Here is a 24,212-nt window from a genome sequence, read left to right as displayed (position 1 = left end):
CGAAATAGGAGAAGTAGGTCATTTGGCCCCTCGAGCCTGATATGCCATTCAATAAGATGTTTGCATTTTGAATTCCACATTCCCATCTACCCCTAATAACCTTTAATTCCCTTGCCTAACAAGAATCTATCTACCTCTGCCTTAAAAATATTCAATGACCGCACCTCCACCACCTTCTGAGGCAGAGTTCCAAAGTCACACGGCCCTCTGGGAGAAAAAATTGCTCCTCATCTCTGTCCTAAAAGGGTGACCCTTAATTTTAAAACAGTGCCCCCTAGTTCTGGACTCACCCACAAGAGGAAACATCCTTTCCACATCCACCTTGTCAAGACTCTTCAGGATCTTATATACTTCAATCAAGTTAACCCTCACTCTTCTGAACTCCAGTGGAAAAAAGCCCAGTCTGTCCAGCCTTTCCTCATACGACAACCCATTCATTCCAGGTATCAATCTAATAAACCTCCTCTGAACTGCCTACAATGCATTTACATCCTTCCTTAAATAAGGAGACCAAAACTGCACACAGTATTCAAGGTGTGATCTCACCAATTCCCTGCATAACTGAAGCATAACATCCTTGCTTTTATGTTCAATTCCTCTTGTAATAAAGGATAGCATTCCATTAGCCTTCTTAATTACTTGCTGTACCTGCTTACTAACTTTTTGTGACTCATGCACTACAACACCTAGATCCCTCTGCACCTCGGAATTCTGCAGTCATTCTCTGTTTAAGTAATACTCTGCTTTTTCATTCTTCCTGCCAAAGTGAACAACTTCACATTTTCCCACATTATACTTCATCTGCCAGATTTTTGCCCACTCACTCAACCTATCTATATCTGTCTGTAACCTCCTTATGTCCTTTTCACAACATACTTTCCTACCTATCTTTGTGTCATCTGCAAATTTCGCTACCATGCCTGCAATCCCCTCATCTAAGTCATTGATTTAAATTGAGGCCCCAGAACAGACCCCTGCGGGACTCCAATTGTCATATCCTTCCAATGAGAAAAAGATCCATTTATGCATATTCTCTCTTTTCTGCCATCCAGCCAATCTCTATCCACACTAATATGTTACTAGATACACCATGAGCTTTTATTTTCCGCAATAACCTTTAATGTGGCACCTTATCAAATGCCTTCTGGAATTCCAAGTACAGTACATCTACAGGCTCCCCTTTATCCACAGCGCATGTTACTTCTTCAAAGAAGCCCAATAAATTAGTTAAACATGATTTCCCTTTCACAAAACCATGCTGACTCTTCCCAATTATCAATAGTTTTTCTAAGTGCCCAGCTATAATCTCCTTAATGATCAATTCTAACACCTTCCTCACGACAGACATCAAGTTAACTGGCCTATAGTTTCTGCCTCCCTCCCTTCTTGAATAGAGGGTTTATATTTGCTACTTTCCAATCTAATGGAACCTTTCCAGAATCTAGCGAATTTTGGAAAATTAACACCAACATCTACTACCTCATTAGCCACCTCATTTAAGACCCTAGGATGAAGTCTATCAGGACCTGGAGACTAGTCAGCCTATAGCTCCATCAGTTTGCTCAGTAACACATCCCTAGCGATTGTAATTTCACCAAATTCTTTCCCTTCCACCTCCTGAATTACAACTATTACTAGGATGTTTTCTGTATCTTCTATAGTGAAGACAGAACCAAAATATTTGTTAATTCTACCCACCGTTTCCTTATTATCTGCTACTAACTCCCCATTCTCACTCTAGAGGATGAACACTCACTTTACTTACTCCTTTTACCTACCTGTAGAAACTCTTGCTATCCGTTTTTACATTTCTAGCTAGCTTCCTCTGGTACTCTAATTTCTTTCTCCTGATTAATCTTTTAGTCATTCTCTGCCATTCTTTATATTCTGATCAATCATCTGACCTGACATTCATCTTTGCACGTTTATATGCTTTTTCCTTAAGTTTGATGTTTTCCTTAACTTCTTTAGTTAACCACGGATGATGGGCCACCACTTGGAATTTTTTATAGTAGGAATATACTTACTCTAAGTATTTTGAAATATCCCCTTAAATGTGTGCCACTGCTTCTCTGTTGATCTATCCTCTATCTTAGTATCCCAGTTCACTTCAGTTAGCTCAGCTTTCATGCCCATATATTTGCCCTTATTTAAGTTTAAAATACTAGTCTTAGACCCACTCTTCTCCCTTTCAAACTGGATGTAAAATTCAATCATATTTTGGTTGCTGCGACCTAGAGGTGGCTTTACTCATTAATTAATCCTGTCACATTACACAATACCAAGGGTAGGGTTTTTCAGCTGGCATGCGGGGGCGGGCCCAACACGCTGATGCATAAAATGACGCGTGATGACATCAGGCATGTGTCCCGACGTCATCGCGCAGTCCTGCGAGATTTCGTTTGGCGGACATGTGCTGGAATTGGCTGCGTGCCCACCAATATGTAAACGGCCTATTAAGGCCATTAAGAAAATCATTGATGAAATTGTTAAAGCTGCCCGTCCAACCTTAAGGTTGGCGGGCAGGCGAAAAGGCCAAGCGGCCTTTGTGTTTTTTAGGAAACCTCATCCACAAGCGGGGATAAATAAATAATTTTTTTTCCCCAAATATCAAAACATGTCACATGAGGGGACATTTTTAAATAAATTTTAAAACCATTTATTTAATTATTTCGATGTCAATTCAATCTCCCTGAGGCAGCTCTGTGCACATGTGAGGCTGAAGCGCTCTTTCGCACACGCACGTGAAAGAGCACTGGCTCCGACTCTCTCTCCTAACCCCGCCCATACAGGTAGCGCTGACCACTATGGCTTGCATATTACGCTGGGAGGGCCTTAATTGGCCCACCTGCATAAAATGGCGCCATGAAGCCTAACGTGGTTGGCGATGGCTCCACGACCACCCCCATCCGCTCCTGCTGAGCCCGCCCACCGCCTGAAAAATTCAGGCCCAAGTCTAATATAAACTGCTGTCTAGTTGGTTCCAGAATGTGCTGCTCTAAGAAACTATCTCAAAAGCATTTTCCTCATCTAGGCTACTACTGCCAATCTAATTTTTCCAGTTTATATGTAGATTAAAATCATCCATGATTATTGCCATGCCTTTATCACAAGCATTTGCTGCAGCTAGCTGATTGTGGGAAGGTGGGAAATCAGTTGGCTCCCACACTTAGCTGGCTGACAGGGCAAAAAGTATTTTTTTAATTCGTTCATTGGATGTGGGCAATGCTGGATTAGCCAGGATATCTTGCCCATCCATGACTGCCCTTGAGAAGGCAGTGGTGAGCTGCCTTCTTGAACTGCTGCTGTCCATGTGGTGTAGGTACATTGATAGTGTTGTTAGGGAGGGAGTTCCAGCTTTTTGATGCAATGACAGTGAAGGAACAATGATATAGTTGGGTTGGTTAAGGAACTGATCAAGGAGGAGGCCCTGAACACACCAACAGCGGATCAGAATTTTTTTCTTAATAGGTCTTGGGGAGTGTGCTGCACATCCATTTACAGGCCCACCTGAACATTTCCTCAGGTAGGCCTAGGGTGTTAAAAAGGCAGCCCAGGTTCCTCCTGCTCAACTGCTGGCTGTTTTTTTTTCAGGTGAGGAACAGGCAGCCAGTAGTTGAAGATCACCTCAGATGATGCCATGACCAATGTACTGGGCAGTTTAAGCATTAACTTCCCTCTGCTTGTCCTCTACTATTTTGGTTATATAGTTTAGTATTCTGTTTGTTCTGTTTATTGTTGCTTATTGCAGTGAGTGACTGTGTTAAGTGCTAACTCTACTAACATCACTAGATCTCTGGCATTTTTACATGCAATATTTCACACTTGTCCATATTAAGTTTCATTTGTCATGATGGAACCCATTTAAAAATCGTTATGACGCAGCAGATAATCTGTGCCAGCTGGATCAAATCCACAAGGAAAATTTGATCACATGGTCACAATGATTTTGCAATTTGTATTTTATTTTGAGAGGCATGGCCTGAATTCAGTAGTGATAAGTCCACAAAGACTCTAGAGATTTTTTACAAAACTAAATTAAACACTTATTAACAAAAGAAAAGATTTCAAGCACATACATAGGTCTGCAAATTACTACCACAATAACTCCTAAAACCCCTAATTAATCTGGCTTCCAGTTACACCCCAGTTAAGACAATGGTAAAAAATAGATTTAAACAGACCCAGGAAAGTTAAACACAATACTCTGGACAGTAGAATTCAAAGTGGCTTTTCCCAGCTTTGGTTTCTGTAGACAGCATCTTAATGCACAAATACTGGAGGTTTTTCATACTTCTGGTAGATCTTGCAATGCCTTTTCCTCTGACACATAGCCTTTCCTCCTTTATACATGTTTCTTCCTTTTAATACAAATTCCATTGTTCCCATATGTCTTTGGAACTTCACCTTTCTCATAATATAAATCTTTTCATGGTGCTAATACTATCAGTAACCTTTGGAAAAAATAAACACACTGCTTGGCCTAGCTTCTCTGTCTAGGTATAACATCCTACCATCTCTTTGAAATTCAAACTACCCTGATTTATCATAAAATGTAAATTCTCCTCACTTCGCCTTCTAAAACTTCAGCCATGTTTACGTATTTAGCATTTCAAACCTAGTTTCCTTTTGATGAGTCAAAAGCCTCCAGACCAGCTGCCTCCAATTCAAGTAAATCCCACACACACAGAGAAATGATCCAAACAACACTATTAACCTACAATAAAGCACAATAATATAACGGCCAGAATTTTACATTCAGCATGCGGGCGCACGCCTGAAACGCACGAGCGTAATATGACAGGTGATGATGTCGGGCGTGCGTCCCGATGTCATCGCGCACTCGCGCAATATTTCTTTCAGCGGGCGCACATGGGAGTCGGCTGCACACCCGCTGAAAATTGAAAGGCCTATTAAGGCCATTAAAGAGCTAATTAACTTGAAATTTACGCTGCCCATCCAACCTAATGGGTGGCGGGCAGGTGAAAAGGCCAAGCGACCTTTACATTTTTTAGGAAACCTCATCCATGAGCAGAATGAGGTTTCCTAAAGCTAATACAAATTAAATAAAATCTTTATTTTGAATTTAAAAACATGTCCCATATCATGTGACTGTGTCACATAAGGGGACACGTTTCATTAAATTTTTATTGTCTTTATTAATTTTTTTAAAAAGCACTTCAATTTCTGCCTCAGGGAGATTGAAGCGCTCTTTTGTGTGCATGCGCGAACTGCGCATCAGGCCCGCTCTCCCTCCTCCCCCCAACCTGCACAGGTAGCACTGAGTGCTACCGCTTGCGATCCACGCAGGGCGGGCCTTAATTGGCCCTCCCGTGTGAAATCGCGATGCGGAGCCGATCATGGGTGGCGGTCGACTTCCCAACCGCCCCCGCCCGCTCCCACCGAGCCCGCCCGACAAGGAAAAAATTCTGGCCTATGAGAATTATTATACTTTCATGACAAAATATTATTTAACTCACAGCAGGACTGTTAAGCTGTCATATTTGTTTTGCCACAAAAGGGAAGAAAATGCATATGCAAATTCTAATTTACACGACCAAATAAAACAAGTTTTTATTGCATTTATTATTGCATGGCTATAGGTGTTAGCACTTGTGTAGACTTACATTACATGTATAAAATATTTCCTAGTATATAGTCTAGAAATATATTCTTCATCATTAACAGCATTAAGAAACACACTTCCTCAGCTTCTGAGTTATACTGAATAAAATCTGGGATCCATAGAAAAAGCACTTTTTCTCTTTACCCTTGGGCCCCATGCATCACACAACATCCTCAATCACAGAACGACGAGGAGGCCTCTCCCAATGTTGTTGTAGATCTGATTACTGAAATCTACATGAGCAGTATGCTGCAGTGATTCACCCCACCTAATTTTCTAAATTCCCAACCAGCATGTGTCATTACCTAGACAGTGTAACTTTCCCTGTTAGTACAGTTGATGTCAAGCACCTTTTATGATAAAGGCAGGAATAAAATAATTATGTACCAATGGAGTTTGTTAGGTATCAAACACATTGATCAACCATGCAGTGCTCCTTAATTTGAAGTTTAAAATTGACACATCTTTCTCTACCACAATGGAAACTGAAATAGAAACATAGAAAATAGGAGCAGGAGGAGGCCATTCGGCCCTTCGAGCCTGCCTCACCATTCATTATGATCATGGCTGATCATCCAATTCAATAGCCTGCTCCCGCTTTCTCCCCATACCCTTTGATCCCTTTCACCCAAAGAGCCACATCTAACTGCTTCTTGAAAACATACAATGTTTTGGCCTCAACTACTTTCTGTGGTAGCGAATTCCACAGGCTCACCACTCTCTGGGTGAAGAAATTTCTCCTCAACTCAGTCCTAAATGATCTACCCCTTTTCCTCAGACTATGACCCCTGGTTCTGAACTCTCTCACCATCAGGAACATCCTTCCTGCATCTACCCTGTCTAGGCCTGTTAGAATTTTATAGGTTTCTATTAGATCCCCCTTCATTCTTCTGAACTCCAGCGAGTATAATCCTAACCGACTCAATTTCTCCTCATATGTCAGTCCTGTCATCCCAGGAATCAGTCTGGTAAACCTTTGCTGCATTCCCTCTATAGCAAGAACATCCTTCCTCAGATAAGGAGACCAAAACCGCACACAATATTCCAAGTGTGGTCTCACCAAGGCCCTGCATAATTGCAGCAAGACATCTCTGCTCCTGTAATTGAATCCTCTCGCTGTGAAGGCCAACATACCATTTGCCTTCTTTACCGCCTGCTGCACCTGCATGCTTACCTTCAATGACTGGTGTACGACGACACCCAGGTCTCGTTGCACATTCTCCTCTCTCAATTTATAGCCATTCAGATAATAATCTGCTTTCCTGTTTTTGCTACCAAAGTGGATAACTTCACATTTATCCACATTATATTGCATCTGCCATGCATTTACCCACTCATTCAGCTTGTCCAAATCATACTGAAGCATCTCTGCATCCTCCTCACAGCTCACCCTCTCACCCAGCTTTGTGTCATCTACAAATTTGGAGATATTACATTTAGCTCCTTCATCTAAATCATTAATATATATTGTGAATAGCTTGGGTCCCAGCACCGACCCCTGCGGTACCCCACTAGTCACTGCCTGCCATTCAGAAAAAGACCCGTTTATTCCTACTCTTTGTTTCCTGTCTGCCAACCAGTTTTCTATCCATCTCAATACACTATCCATAGTCCCATGTGCTTTAATTTTACATGCTAATCTCTTATGTGGGACTTTGTCGAAAGCCTTCTAAAAGTCCAAATAAACCACATCCACTGGCTCCCCCTCATCAACTCTACTAGTTACATTCTCGAAAAGTTCCGGTAGATTTGTCAAGCATGATTTCCCTTTCGTAAATCCATGCTGACTCTATCTGATTCTGCCACTGTTTTCCAAGTGCTCAGCTATTAAATCTTTTATAATGGACTCTAGAATTTTCCCCACTACCGACCTCAGGCTGACTGGTCTATAATTCCTTGTTTTCTCTCTGCCTCCCTTTTTAAATAGTGGGGTTACATTAGCTACCCTCCAATCTGTAGGAACTGATCCAGAGTCTACAGAATCTCAGAAGATGACCACCAATGCATTGGCTATTTCTGGGGCCACTTCTTTAAGTACACTGGGATGTAGATTATCAGGCCCTAGGGAGACGTTTACCTCCAGATTAAGTTTGACCAAACCAAGTAAGACCACATCTCACTGATAATGGTCAAATCATCCTATGACTCTGGGGTATTCATAGCAAGTAGGAACAATTCCAGGTTCATGTTTTTTAATGAGCAAAGATTTGAATCTGAGCCTTTGCCCAAACCCAATGCTGCGCTGCTTAGTGGGGCCTTCCTGCTGGAAAGCGTCACTTTGTGCTGTGAGTTCAGCATGTGGCTAATGGGAAGTAGGTCCCTGAAAATGTCCAGGACCTTAATTTGAATATATTATTCACTCACTTAAATGTTCCAGGTGTGCACACCTGGTGTCAGCCCAACCACCTTCACCAATATGGCAGGTGGCATTTTTCTGATCGGAAACGTGCGTGTGCTTCCTGTCTGCCATATTTGGACCTTAGTAGGCCAGTTAGCACCTGAAAATGTGCACTGCACAGCTAAATTTCTAGGACATGGACTTTAAATAACCTGAATTACATGTAGCCGTAGAAACAAATTTTCTTTTTACTTTCATTGCTAGTAACCTCCTTGTTGTTGTGAATTAAAGTACCCATCAAAAGTGGGGAATACTTCCTCACTGTTTACACTAAGTTATAGAATTGCACGCTGAGGGTATACCACAAGCTAGGTGCAGAGTAAAGTTTCTTCAACAATGTTCCTTACCCCGATCTCAGGAAAACAACCCCTATGACTAGTGCAATGATTATTGTCACACCAGGCATTTGTTGCAACTTTGCATAAAAATCTCAATTATGTCCAAGCTACAGGCAATTTTGTGCTTTTACCCCCCGCCAACACCATCCCCCCCCCCCGCCCCCCACCCACCCCCACCCCCACCACCACCCCTCCCCCCACCCTTGGAACTCATTTCGTTTAGGATCTTTAGTAGGAATAGAGAGTGAACATTTCATCATTAGATCCCATAAATAAAAGGATAATGTATTAACTCTCTAAACCAACCAGAACCCTGTTAACATCTTATGTTCGCCTTGTAAAATTTGTTCTTCAATAGCAGTTCAATTCATCCTGAACATTTGTGCTTCCTGTGCCTCACAGGCATCGTAATTCCTCATTATTAGGAACATAGGACTTAGGAACATGAGTAGGCTATTTGGCCCTTCAAGCCTGCAACAAGTTCATGGCTGATCTGTTTATGGTCTCAATTCCACTTTCTTGTCTGCCCCTCATAACCCTTGACTCAATATTCTTCTTGATTTATTCCACAATATCAGATTTCTGAGTATAAGTGGTATACTGGTGTAACATTCTGATGACTTCCAATTACTTCAGTCTTTAGTTTAAGACTATAAAAGTTGCACTGCCTTATTAGGCATAACGAAGATTTTATACCCCGCATCAACCATGTGCAAGGCCCTATAAAATCTATGCATGCAGGCAAAGCCTGCCAGAATTCATAAAATACCAAGAGCTGAGATAGAAAAATGGCACTTTTGTACAAGAAGTTAAGGAACCATTCTTAGAACCAGAGTCTGGGATAATACCAGAAGAGGAAAGGAAAGAAAGAAAAAGGCCTATGTAAACAACTTAGTTTGTTTTTCACTATTGTTTAAGACTCATTTTAACTCTTACTGAATATCTATTTTGTTCAAAATTAGATCATGTCTAAATGCCCAGCAGCAGATTTGCTAATAATTAGATGCAACTAAAACTCCATGAACATTTTAATACCACATACTGGCGTGGATTTTTAGGCCCCGATGTGGGCAAGTGCAGAGGCGGGGAAACGTGAAAATTCATGCTGCCAGCTGGTTCCATCCCTCCAACCCCGCACACCCCCAGGCCATTTTTCCAGAGATAGGATCTGAGCTGGCAGAGCTAATTGTTTGCATGTGGTGGGGAGCCAATTAACAACAGTTAAAGGCCCATGATCAGAAGCCAACTGAAATTTTCCAGTTGGCCTGCTGGCCCCCCGAGGCATCGGGGACTGGATGAGCTGCCTGGAGGTGGCCTTCAAGTTGCAGACTGGATGGCTAGCAATGGTGGCCCGGCATTTAAAAGTTTAAAAAGCTGAAGAGAAGGTGCTTATTAAAACTATAGTTTGGACAAGTTAAACCCTGATAGACAGCCAACGGGCCAGATTTTTAAATGGGTCGGGGCGAAGATCAGAGGCGGGCAGCAGTGCAATTTTGTGCCACCGGCTTCCATGCCAGTTCCCTGCCATCATCCTAACCCTGAGCCATTTTCAATGAGGGCAGCACAGGATCAGATTGGCTGGCTGTGCTTCCCAGCAGCCACCCAATTCAGGGCAATTAATTTTATTTAATTCCTGCATCAACTGATATCTTTGGTCAGCAAATCAGGCAGCCCACATCGGTCTGGACCACATCCAGGCCAACATGGCGGGCTCAGGGCAAGAAGTGAGTGAGGGTGGGGGAAATAGATCATACAAGAGAATCCCCTCCCCACCCCGCAACAGCTGCTGGGCAACAGCTACAGGCCATTCCATAAAGGGGTTGATCCTCCACGACCATGGTCAAGCAGCTGTCGCCATTTTAAACGAAAAAAAATTGACCTTTTCCTCAGAAGGTGCCTCCATGTTAAGGCGCCCTCTCTCACTCTCGATGACCAATGTGCAGCTCCCTTCGCCAGCAGGGCTGCTATTATGTCAGTGCTGGCAGGACTCCCATTGGCCCTTCAGCCATGGTAGCCCACCCACTGTCCTTCATTGGATGTCAAGCCCACTCCGTGCCATCGATTGGCCTGGCCGTTCAAAATTACAGGTGGGTGTGTCTGGAATGCACCATGTGGGGTCAAGTCCCGGAACCAAACCAGCAGCCTGATTCCCGACCCAGAATTGAATTCCCGGCCAATATTTTACTTCTAATTTTAATTTTCTTCATCGCTCTTTTTTTACCCTATTATCAGTGCTAAAATGAATGGAATACATCGGAAACAGTTTAGTATTTGAAAGTTCTGCTAATATTAGCACAGAAGAGATATTATTTAAATACATTACTGCTTTACCAATGTCAAATATGACATTAAAGGTCAAAGTTTCTCTTATCTATCAAAATGAGAGTTGGATTGTCAACCAACATAAGGTCAAACCGGAATGATCAACATAAGAACACATGAAATAGGAGCAGAAGGAGGCCATTCAGCCCTTCGAGCCCACTCCGTCTGTTCTTCTACTTCAACACCATTTTCCTGCAATATCCCTGTATCCCTTGATATTTTTATTATGTAGAAATCTATTGATCTCAGTCTTGAACATACTCGACGACTGAACCTCTTCCACAGCCCTCTGGGGCAGAGAATTCCAAAGATTCACACCTTCTGAGTGAAGAAATTCCTTCTCCTCTCAGTCCTGAATGGCCTGCTCCTTATTCTGAGACTGTGTCCCTTGGTTCTAGGCCCCCCCCACCAGCCAAGGGAAACATCCTTCCTGCATCTATCCTGTCCGGCCCTGTAAGAATATTGTATGTTTGAATGAGATCACCTCTCATTCTTCTAAACTTCAGAGAATAAAGGACCAGTTTATTTAATCTTTCCTCTAGGACAATCCCTCCATCCCAGGAATTAGTTTAGTGAACCTTCATTGCACTATCTTTATGGCAAGGGTATCCTTCCTTAGGTAAGGAGACCAAAACTATGCACAATACTCCAGGTGCTAACTCACCAAGGCCCTATATAATTGCAATAAGACATCTTTATTCCTGTACTCAAATTCTTTTGTAATAAAGGCCAAGATACCATTTGCCTTCTTAATTGCTTGAGTCATGAAACTAACATTTTTTATTATATTATTGTGGTTTATTGTAAAGTAGGTTTGTGGCTGTGAGTGTGTATGATTCTGTCTGTGTGATTTAATTGGATTAGAGTCAGACAGACTGCAAGCTTGAAAGTATCAAAAGAAGCTAGGGATAAAAGGCATTTGAAATGCTAATGAGTCAACATGGATGAGGGCTTAGCATGTAGGGTGTGAAGGAAATTTGCATTTTTAGAAAAGTGAAAGGGTTGTTTAGGTTTCAAAGGGATGATAGGATGTTTACAACTAACAAGATAAGCAAGGCCAAGCAGTGTGTCTATTTTTCCCAAAGGTACTGACCATATTGGCAACATGAACGATTTTTATATTATGGGAAAAGTAAGTTTCCAAAGATATATAGAACAATGGAATTTATAGCTTAAAGGGAGAGAAACATATATAAAGAGAATGGAAGGCTATGTTGGAGGGTCATGTAAGATCTAAGAGGACCGTGTAAAACACCGTTGGGGAAGCCTCCAGCCACTTTAGCAGAAGTCTGCTGTGTCCAGTAACCAAAGGTGGAGGAAAGCCTTTGAAATTCCACTGTTGAGTGGGTGCTGTGGTAAACCCCCTGGCTTGCTATTTAAATTTAAAATCTATTTTGGACTGTTGCCTTAAAGGGGGTGTGTAGTTGGGAGTCAGGTTAATAAGGAATTTTGCGATTTGTTATAGTATTAAGTAACTGTAATCTTATGTATGTGCTTGAAATCGTTTTCTTTTGTTAATACATGTTTTAATTTAGTTTGCAAAATGTCTGCAGGTGTTAGTGGATTTATTACTTCTGAATTCAGTGCACAAATCTTCTTGTAATAAATACAAATTGCAAAACCATTGTGGTAGTGTGACCATTTGGTTTGCTTGGCACACATCACCTGCCATGTCATAACACTTGCTGTACCTGCATGTTAGCTTTCAATGACTGATGACTACCAAGTCCCTTTGAAGTTCAACATTTCCCATTCTTCCCATTGAAGAATATTCTGTTTTCTGTTTTTCCTACCAAAATGGATAACCTCACTTTTTTTTGTTCATTCATGGGATGTGGGCATTGATGGTTAGGCCATCCTAGTTACCCTTGTTCAGAGGGCAGTTAAAAGTTAACCATATTGCTGTTGGTCTGGAGTCACATACAGGCCAGACCAGGTAAAGATGGCAGATTTCCTTCCCTAAAGGACATTAGTGAACCAGATGGGTTTTTATGACAATTGGCAATGGTTTCATGGTCATCTCAGATTTTTAATTCCAAATTTTTATTGAATTCAAATTTCACCATCTGTCATTGTGAGATTCAAACCCGGGTCCCCAGAGCAATACCCTGGGTTTCTGAAATACTAGTCTAGTAACAATATCACTATGCCACCACCTCCCTCTATTTCTCCACATTGTACTGCATCAGCCAAATTTTTGCCCACTTGCTTAGCCTCTCCAAGTACCCTTTTGCATCCTCCTTACAGCTCACACTTCTATCTAGTTTTGGCTCATCTGCAAACTTGGAAATATTACCTTTAATCCCAAGATTCAAATCATTTATGATGTCCACTAAAAGACCCAGGGGTAGATTTTCATTTTTACTGCCTGGGTGTTAAGCATCACTGATATGCAGTGCAGGGAGGAAATTGGACTTGGAGAATAACATGCCAGTCACAGAGCCCACCTAATTTTCTCTACAATTTAAATGGGAAAAAATTAGGTGAGTTCTGACAGGAGTATATATCCCTTTCTTCTCAAAACCACTCATCTCTAAATATTTTGGAATGTTCTGAGGATATGAAATACACTTAATGAATCCAAGTATTTTTTCTTCCACCACATTGTGACTTAATTGTACATTTTAATGAACTGATGATTAGTAATCACATATAATTCTGCTTTACCAAAGGCAGACATTGGCTACATAGAATGGATTTTTGCAGAGTTGGGAAGATTCCACGAACCTTTAGGAATGGTGGGCTTGCCCCGAATGAGGAAATGCTGCCCCCTTTTCCGACAGATCCAATTTTTGAAGTCAGGGCATGGAGGCGGAACGTAATTCATACAGGCGAGAAACCCAAACTCAGCAGGGCCATTTGAACCTAGTGCTGAGTTCAAAGACACTTCATTTTGGCTGGTCCAAGGGTCTTAACCCACAATGTGGGAGTTACAAATTGAAAAAGTGGATGCAAATGCTCTTGAAGGCAGATAAAGTTTGCTTAGGTGTCATGAATCCCCTTTTCTTTAAACATGGCAAAAAACGGCTTAAGCTTTCAGTGAGAGTTAAAAAGTTCCTCTGGTGGGCTGTTTAGATTGAGAGGTCATCTGGTGTAGGTTAGAAACAAGCATTACCATCTGTCCATGCAGTTTTAATAAAGATCTTTGTTGACATTTCCCAGGGATTTTTTGTTATTATGAATGCTTGGCTGAATTTCAAAAGCTACAATTATCTCAGTAAGGGAGTTCCGATTTCAGAGTTTGATTGACAGTTTAAAGAGGCTATTTATTAAAGGACTAGCTGCCTTTGTTGAGGGGTCTAAATAGAAGTTTGTGTTTATAAGGGATTAACAACATCGGATTTAAAAGCTTGGAATGGATTTCATGAATGGGACTTTTTCACTAAAAAGTATGTAGGAGTGAGAGCTAAATTAGGTTGTTAAAAGTTTATTTTCTTTCACTTCCATGATGGATGGTGGATGAGTGTCTATGGAGGTGGCATGGGAGTATGAGGTGCCATGGGCGTGAGTGGCAGGCATGAGTTGGCATGGAGGTGGCATGCGGGTTTGTTGGTCACAAGAATACAAGAATTAGGAGCACGAATAGGCTATTTGTTCCCTCAAGCCTGCTCCACCATTTATTAAGATCATAGCTGATCTCATTGTGACTTCAACTCCACTTTTCTGTCTGCCCCCCATAATCCTCAACTCTCTTGCTGTTCAAAAATCTATCTAACTCAGTGTTGAATATATTAAAAGACCCAGCCTCTACTGCTCTCTGGGAAACAGTATTCTACAGAAAAAAAATCTCCTTATCTCAGTCTTGCCACTAACTTTTAAACTGTGTCCCCTGGTTCTAGATTCCCCCACAAGGGGAAACATCCTCTTGGCATCACCCCCTCAAGTTTCCTCAGGATCTTTTATGTTTCAATCATTTCACCTCTCATTATTCAAAACTCCAATGGATATTGGCTCAACCTGTTCAACCCTTCCTCATAATATAACCCCTTCAGCCCAGGAATCAGTTGAGTGAACCTTCTTTGAACTGTTTCCAATGCAATTATATCCTTTTTAAAGTAAGGAGACAAAAATTCCGGATGTGGTCTCACCAATGCCCTGTATAACTGTAGCATAACTTCCCTATTTTTATACTTGATTCTACTTGCAATTAAACACCAATATTCCACTTGCCTTCCTAATCACTAGCTGCACCTGCATACCAACTTTTTGTGAATCATGTACCAGGACATCCAGATCCCTCTGTACCGTAGAATTCTGCAGTCTCTCGCCATTCACATAATATACTGCTTTTCTATACTTCCTGCCAAAGGGGACATGTTCATTTCTTCCCACATTATACTCCGCCTGCCAAAGTTTTGCCCACTCACTTATCTCAATTCCTCTGTAGGCTCTTTATGTTCTCTTGACAACTTACTTTCTTACCCATCTTTGTGTCATCAGCCAATTTACCTACCAAACATTCAGTCCCCTCATCTAAGTCATTGATATAGATTGTAAGTAGTTGAAGCCCCAGCACTGATCCCTGTGGCACTCCACTAGTAACAGCTTGCCAACCCGAAAATGATCCATTTATTCCTACTCTCTTCTTTCTGTTAACTAAACAATCCTCTATCTGTGCTAATATGTTACCCCCTATACCATGAACTCTTATGTTGTGAAGTAACCTTTGATATGGTACCTTGTCAAATGCCTTTTGAAAATCCAAGTACACCATATCTTGCTTTATCCACCTTGCTTGTTACTTCCTCAATGAATTCTAATAAATTAAGTAAACACGATTTCCCTTTCAGAAAACCATGTTGACTCTGCCTGGTTGTATTATGATTTTCTAAATGTCCTGCTATTACCTCCCTATTAATGGATTCTAGCATTTTCCATATCACAGACAGTAGGCCTATAGTTTCCTGCTTTCTGCCTCCCTCCTTGTTTGAATAGAGATGTTCCATTAGCGATTTTCCAATCTGCTGGGACCTGTCCAAAATCCATGGATTTTTGGAAATTCACAACCAATGCATCAACTATATCTTCAGCCACTTCTTTTAAGACCCTAGGTGAAAGCCATCAGGTCAAGGGGTCTAGTCAACCTTTAGTTCTAATAGTTTTCCCAGTAACCTTTCCCTAGTGATTGTCATTGTTGTAAGTTCCTCCCTCCCTTTTACCTCATGAAAAAGTGAGAGTGGTGAGAGGGTGTGAAGGGTGAGGGCTAGAGGACCTAGCAGCTTCTAAAACAAATGGGACAAAGTTCCAGAGAACCAATATGGGCCTTCTAGCCAGCCTGGCTCATCGTTTGTCCACCTATGTAGCCGTCTAGGATCTGTTCCTGGGGTCACTGGACTCAACTCAATCCTGCCCATCTTCCCAGAACGAAAATTGAGGCCAGGATTTTCCAACCCCATCGTGGCAGGACCCGCTGCGGGAGTTTTAGTGGCCCAGACAAAAGTCCATTGACTTTCGGTGGGACTGGATGATCCCGGCGGCAGGCGAGGTTGAAAAATCCCGCCCTGGGTCTAATGAGGTCCCATGAATCGAGGCAGGTCTGCCAAGTCGGGAAATTTCCCGACTCGATCTACTCACCTTGGTAGCTAAAATCTGGTCTTTAAAGTTAACTCTGGGATATAAAATAATGGTGTATTCCCCTTCTACGTACAAGATTAATCTTAGCATAATAAAATGTTACTAATTCAAATAATATTAAAAACCAGATGAAGACTAGCACGAACCCATGCTAAGGTTCAAAGTCTGAGTCAACAGAAACGCCACTGTATTAAATTTGAGGGAATAGCAACAGTGTTTCTACTTTCAAGCCTAGTATATTTTGTCATTGATCCAATTACACTGTAATAACCAGATGTTCAATCTGGCACGTTGCCTAAATTTAATTATAAAGGTATTGTCGAAAGAAGAAAAAAATGATAACACGTTTGATAATCTTAATGAAAATGGATTACAGTATGAATATATCTGTAGCTCTTATTTGAACTGAAATGTTGATTTTGTTATAGCAGTTTCTGCTGATTCCCACAATATCTTTATCACAATCACTTTCACTCTTGGTCTTTCTTAGAATAATTTACTCAACTAATAGCCCAGTGAAACCATTGAAATAACAGAAAAGGAACATCAGTTCAGAAGTAATATTAATTGTAAAAATTTGAATTCTGAAGCTTTTTGCTTCAACAATGAACCCACTAGATAATACAAAGTTACAAACTAAGCCTGATGCTTTCTTTTTGTGGAATGGATCTCTCTAAGCTCAAAAATATTTGCAGGTTGGCTTGGGTTTAAAGGCTGTGCAAGACAGTGGCTGAACGTTTAATTCTCATGTATGGATCTTGTCATATTTCCCAATAATGAACAGATAGCATATTAAAGCTACAGAAAAGCACCAGAGGAAATCACATTTTATTCCACAAGTTAGACTGCCCTGATCACAGGTAGACATTACGTGGGCTGCTGATCCAGGATTTGAACTTTTGACATAAGGACCAACAGAATATCTATTGATACATTAAATGTATTGTGCATAGTGCGCATCCATTTGAAATGTGTTTAGATGAACAATTGATGATGCTTCCTAGAATCAAAACACTCCAATTTTATATATGGGACCTTAGCCCTCCCTTTCACATGCCTCCTCCTGGAAGAAACTAAAAGTTTCCATGCCCTTTGACTCACTTTGAGAAATGTTACAAGGAGATACTAGTTTACTTTAATGGTCTAAAGGACTAGCAAATAAACATACTGGTGCACAGCTTTAAACACCAAACCACACAGATATACACCAAGGAACACTTGGAATGGAAATTCAATGGTGCCTGTATCAGATGCAAAGTGATGAGACGGCAATCCATGCTGGTATCTGGAGACCTGCAGCTGGCCTAATACTGGGCCTCAGTCTCATTTAAATAAGGTGGGCAAGCTTCCCGCACTCCAACAGACAGTCTTTCTGTTAGCTCAAATTTCAGGCTACCTGCCTTGCTGACATGCAACCTTCAGGTAAGTTCTAAATACGAAGGAGGGTGGTAGAAAATGAGCGGGGTGGGTGGAAGATGGTGGTTAGGGGTTGGCCATTTGCAAGCCAGCAGGAGCCCTCAGGAGACCTTAAGGAGCAAGGAGGAACACCCTGGCTCCTCCCAACTTAACAAGAACATTTCATTCTTTTTAAAAGAACTCATCTTTAGTTGCCAGTTGTTGCTGAGGCCACAGCAGCTGCTTAAGAATCCCGAGGGGCAGACCCTGCACATTGTAGACCAGTTTCAGTAAGCTTGCTTAAAATAGGCAATTGGTCCCTCATTTACATACATAAGGGAATCAACATCTGCTTTAGACAGCCACAAGTGATGTCTGAAAAATGGCACAACCTAATTTTGCTTAAATATTTCACAAGCATTCTTGGGGTGCAGGATTTTTGGTTCTCAAAACTGAGCCTCACTGCACCTGCAAAATGGGTGCTGCAGTGTTCAATTTCAATCCCAGATAGTTTTTAGTGAAGCGTTTTCTTGGTCCATGGGATTAGCTATTGGAGAGTTCGGTGTTGGTTATTGTCATATTTAAGAATAAGTAAATAACTAGCTTGTAATTAAAAATTGCATTTGGCGTGGCTAACTTGGTTGATGGTTCTCCCTTTAATTTAAAGTCTGAACTGTTCTGAGATTTATGTAGTTACAGCTCATTCCTCTTCCTTTCCTGAATGTGATCTGTAAAGGTCTCTAGTATATGGTCAGCTAGTGGAATTTATACATTTTGTTTTAATTGTCATTGCTTTCTGTTTTGTAACAGTCTACAAGAAGTTACGGGTAGGAAAAGTCACTTGTGTATTCTCAATGGTGCTTTGCAAAGTAACCACGTTTAAACTGGAAGAATCTTTTATTCCTACAAGTATGACATTCATTAGTTCAGATGCAATGTAACTTTCCCATCTTCAACTAAGATTCAGCTAAGATTTCCATTTTGCCATTTTCCAGGCTTATAATCAATACTTTCAACTGTTTACATGAATTCTTTAATTTTATAATTAAACATTTTAGTGGATTTTGAAATTTAATTGTCTATGCATCCAAACCTTTAATGTATTAATCTTACACTAAATAAACTGTTGTTTGTCAGGCTAAGTTTCTAGCTGTCACATTTATCAGTTCACCAGCTAGCAGAGATCAAAATGTAACAATTGTTTGTTTTATTATCCAATCAATATCATTAGTCTGTTGTGGAACCAGAAATGAACAGCTAACTGAAATGTTTGCAGTACCATAGCTATGCTTACTGGATCAAATACTTTTGACAGACTGAAAAACATGCAGGTACAAAGAACAAGTGATGCCTTAAGCTCCATACTGCCAAACATAATTTATGAGCTCACATGTCTCTCCAAAAGGCTGCTTTTATATATCTCTGATTTATTGATAATAGATGGAGTGACTTTTTGCCAAGACAGTTTCCAAGACTGAAAGCAAGTTAATCATCTCTTATTTTACCACAACTAACTTGACCTCTTTAATTCCCATACACAATGGAAAAATAAACAATGATTTTGTTTGTTAACATCTTCTGCGAAAAAATCTCTGTATTCACCCTTTTGATGCAAACAACTTATTTGTACTGTATTATTGTCCATATAAAACAGATAGAAATTAATAAGATTGTGAAAGATAGCGCAAGACTGTTACTGAAGTATCAGAAAAAATACAAGCCATCATATCAGAGAGAGTTATTGCACAATTATGGCTGATCAATTAATTGTCTGAATTGACTAATTGCAATTATCTGTAATTTAATGGCTGAAAGTTACTGCTTGTGATGTCAGTGTGCAAATGCTTAACAAGGTCACACAATATTTCTTTGCTTTTTAATTCAGGCATTAACCCATCTAAATTGAACAGGCTACACTACCTATTAAAATGTCAGGCAAAGAAATATCATATGCTGACATCACAAACAATGATTTTTAGGTTTATATGTCTCCCAGTAGAATATTGAGCTAAAGAAGGCAGCTATTTACAAATATGTGTAAACCTGTTCGTGATAAATAACATTTATGTATTAATCATTTTCCATATAATTTAATATTCGGTGTTGGATTCATAACACAATCAAAGTTATTACAAATTGCTAAATAATTATTTGGTCTGCAATACCCAGAGCTACTCAAGTTTCCAAGCATAGATATGGATCAATATCAGTATTTATTTTAAAGTTGACCAAGGGAGCAACAATGCAAGCAAGCACATTCCATTCAAACTGCTCAAAATGCATATTCCCTTAAATTCTATGTTCTGGCTTTAGATCGCTTCATATTTTGATATTTTACAATTTATTGCAAATGGAGGATAATTCATTTCAATTTGTAGGGCATGCAAAATAATGGCTGGCAATGCTTTATAAAGGTGAATATAGTCTTCATATGAAGATGAATCAGCCGTGAGCATATATAAAAGCTGCAGTGAAAAATCAAAAAGGCTACATGCATCTCACTAATCCGACCCTCATAGTAGGTTTTACTTTTGCATATAATGCAGCATAGTGCAACAAACTTCACATTTTACACCAACAATAATGTGGTAATTTATTACATTAATTCATTCATATAAAATTTACTCTTGAAATTATGCAGTGGTATAGTAGCGCATAAAAGCTTGATGTTTATGCCTGAAATTTCAGAGGAAATGTTAACCTATCTAAATAGGTTATAACCTTTGCTAAAACAGCAGTGAGAACATTTTTGATGATTACATAGTGTACATACACTACTATCACATAGCATAATTTAAAGGCCTTTATGATTAAAATCAAATGCTATAACTGTGTGCATTTTGTATGTCCTTTAAACAATCACCTTACAGGCACTTTTAAAAACATACAAGTTATCAAATTAATCTCACCTGTAGAGCAACTGTAGTATTCTTTCTGGATTGCTTTCCTACCAAGCCTTGTTCCTTGCGTCGCTTGAATTTCCTAAAGTAGTCCTGTATCAGGAAGGTGGCATAGAACTTCCCCACGGTTACCTCATCATCTATGTGAATAGACCAAACAGAATCCTCCTTTTTCAAAACAATAGCTTCTTTCTAATCATCCTGGAGCTTTCTAATTTGACAGCTTTCTGTAAACCTATGTTCTAAACTTTACAACAATGTGTGTTTATCCCAAATAATATATTTTTAAAAATACTTTAAAGATTAAATTTGAAGGAATTAAATTTAAGAATTAAACAGCACTAAATATAATCCTTTGCATGTAGCTTGTTAGCAAAAGAATTAAAGGTGAATAATACACATCATATTCCTCACCAAAATTGTCAATATGCTGTAAAATGGTAAAATATGTCACTACTTTATTGCACACAAACTACATGAGATTTTCTCTAATATTAAATATAGTTAGAGAATTAGATATATTTGCAGTATAAACATATTTGCAGCTGTTCTGCAGTTTTACATATTTGAAGTGAATAACAAATATCACAAGATAATCTATTAGTAACTCTGCTGTTAGAAAACTATAGTCTGAGTTAAGCATCTAACCTTCTAAATTACAGAAATTGTTTTTTTTAAGTAATTTAAAAACATTACATTCAAATCTTGTACCAACCTTGAAATTCTTTGCAGGTATTACTTTCAGCAGTCTTCTTATTTAATTGCATACATTTATCTCAAGTGATAAAGGCTATTGAGCATGGTCCAACATTCAACAATGTAAAATGCACACACAACCTGTGCTGTGCAAACATTTGTCAATTAGACCCAGAGAATAATTATGGGACTGTCTCGGGCACTTTGGGCTGCCACTGGCTATGGTACCAAAAACAGACGATAAGCCATTACCACTGCATTGTTATTTTAAGGATGGAAAACCTTATAGACCGAGATCTTTTTTCAGTTAGCACGTTACCTTTAGTAGATCTTTCATTATGCTATATTATCAGTTCACATTGTTTAGTAGAACAATAAAGAATGAAGTTATACAGTTAAGAATGAAAATACATTCTATTTTTTAAGGTTAAAATTTTTAAACATCTTTAAATATGTAATATGTATTATTCACCTTCATGACTGATATGAACTAAAATTGTAAGGCAGAAGGGCACAAACAGATGTGTCAGGCTTAGTGCACAAATCAAACAGATCACTCAAATGACAATGAATCAAGTTGTTTTTGTTTATTTTTTGAACTGTTGCATTCAATTATGACTAAACAATTGGGAATATAAGAACATAAGAAATAGGAACAGGAGTAGACCATTCGGCCCAATGAGCCTGCTCCACCATTCAATAAGATCATGGTTGATTTTCTTGTGTTTCAATTTTCACATTCCCATCTACCCCCGATAACCTTTGACTACCTTGCCTAACAAGAATCTCTGCCTTAAAAATATTCAATGACCCCACCTCCACCGTCTTCGAAGGCAGAGAGCTCCAAGGAATTCTGAGGAAAAAAATTTTCCTCATCTCTGTCCTAAAAGGGCAACTTCTAATTTTAAAATAGTGCCCCCTAGTTCTGGACTCATCCACAAGAGGAAACATCCTTTCGACTTCCACCTTGTCAAGGCTGTTCAGGATCTTGTATACTTCAATAAAATCACCCCTCACTGTTCTAAAACTACAGTGGAAACAAGCCCAGTCTGTCCAGCCTTTCCTCATAAGACAACCCACTCATTCTAAGTATCAATCTAGTAAACCTCCTCTGAACCGCCTCCAATGCATTTACATCCTTTAAATAAGGCGGCCAAAACTGCTCACAGTATTCGAGGTGCGGTCTCACCAATGCCCTGTATAACTAAAGCATAACATCCTTACTTTTATGTTCAATCCCTCTCATAATAAAGGATAGCATTCCATTAGCCTTAATTACTAGCTGCATACTAACTTTTTGTGACTCATGTACTAGAATACCTAGATCCCTCTGTACCTCAGAATTATGCAGCTGTACTTCATTTAAGTAATACTCTGCTTTTTTGTTCTTCCTGCCAAAGTGAACAACTTCACATTTTCCCACATTAAACTCCACTTGCCAAATCTCTGCCCACTCACTCAACTTATCTATATCCGTCTGGAACCTCCTCATGTTCTCTTCACAACATACTTTCCTACCTATCTTTGTGTCATCTCCAAATTTACCTACCATGTCTTCGCTCCCCTCATCTATGTCATTGATATAAATCGTAAAAAATTGAGGCCCCAGCAGAGACCCCCGTGGGACTCCACTCATCACATACTGCCAATCCGAAAAAGACCCATTTATGCATACTCTCTGCTTTCTGCCAGCTAGCTAATCTCTCCATGCTAATATGTTACCCCTTACACCGTGCCCTTTTAGTTTTTGTAATAACCTTTGATGTAGCACCTTATCAATTGCCTTCTGGAAATCCAAGTGCAGTACATCTACAGGCTTCCCTTTATCCACAGCACATGTTACTTCTTAAAAAAACTCCAATAAATTGGTTAAGCATGATTTTCCTTTCACAAAACCATGCTGACCCTTTCCGCTTGCCTTGAGCTCTTCTAAGTGCCCAGCTATAACCTACTTAATGATCGATTCTAACAACTTCCCCATGAAAGACGTCAAGCTAACTGGCCTATAGTTTCCTGTTTTCTGCTGCCCTCCCTTCTTGAATAGAGGGGTTATATTTGCTACTTTCCAGTCTGATGGAACCTTTCCAGAATCTAGCGAATTTTTGAAAATTAACACCAGTGCATCGACTACCTCATTAGCCACCTCTTTTAAGACCCTAGGATGTAGTCCATCAGGACCCGGAGACTTGTCAGCCCGCGGCTCCATCAATTTGCTCAGAACCATTTCCGTAGTGATTTCAATTTCACCAAGTTCCTCTCTCCTTTTCACCTCCTGATTTGCAGCTATTATTGGAATGTTTTTTGTATCCTCTATAGTGAACACAGTAGCAAAATATTTATTCATTTCTTCCGCCATTTCTTTATTATCTACTATTAACTCCCCGCTGTCACTCTCTACAGGGCCAACACTTACTTTACTTACTCTTTTCCTTTGTAAATACCTGTAGAAACACATGCTATCCATTTTTACATTTCTAGCTAGCTTCCTCTCATACTCTAATTTCTTTCTCCTGGTTAACCTTTTAGTCATTCTTTGCCGTTTTTTATATTTTGACCACTCATCTGTCCTGCCACTCATCTTTGCAGAGTTGTATGCTTTTTACTTAAATTTCATGCTTTCCTTAACATCTCCAGTTAACCAGGGATGGTGGGTCTTCACCTTAGAATTTTTCTTTACAATAGGAATGTACTTATTCTGAATACTCTGAAATATCCCCTTAAATGTCTGCCACTGCTTCTCTATTGACCTACCTCTAGCCTAGTTTCCCAGTTCACTTCAGGTAGCTCAGTTTTCATCCCCACATAGTTGTCCTTATTTAAGTTTAAGATACTAGTCTTAGACCCACTCTTCTCCCTTTCAAATTGGATGTAAAATTCAATCATATTGTGGTTGCTGCTACCTAGTGGTGCTTTTACTCTGAGGTCATTATTTAATCCTGTCACATTACACAATACCAAGTCTA

At 39.9% G+C, this 24,212-nt stretch overlaps 1 protein-coding gene across 1 annotated transcript in view; it reads right to left on the bottom strand.

Moving 5' to 3' along the window:
• cacna1db (calcium channel, voltage-dependent, L type, alpha 1D subunit, b) overlaps positions 1-24,212 on the bottom strand; it is a 681,678-nt gene that overhangs the window by 97,244 nt on the left and 560,222 nt on the right. Inside the window, exon 41 of the mRNA XM_078543507.1 lies at positions 20,563-20,693. Within this exon, the coding sequence (XP_078399633.1) occupies positions 20,563-20,693 (131 nt within the window). The remainder of the gene's footprint in view (positions 1-20,562; positions 20,694-24,212) is intronic.

This window comes from Cetorhinus maximus, chromosome 6, assembly GCF_964194155.1.
Source record: "Cetorhinus maximus chromosome 6, sCetMax3.hap1.1, whole genome shotgun sequence".
Lineage (NCBI taxonomy): Eukaryota > Metazoa > Chordata > Chondrichthyes > Lamniformes > Cetorhinidae > Cetorhinus > Cetorhinus maximus.
Note: the sequence above shows the minus strand (reverse complement) of the source record. Positions and strands in the feature narration are given on the sequence as shown.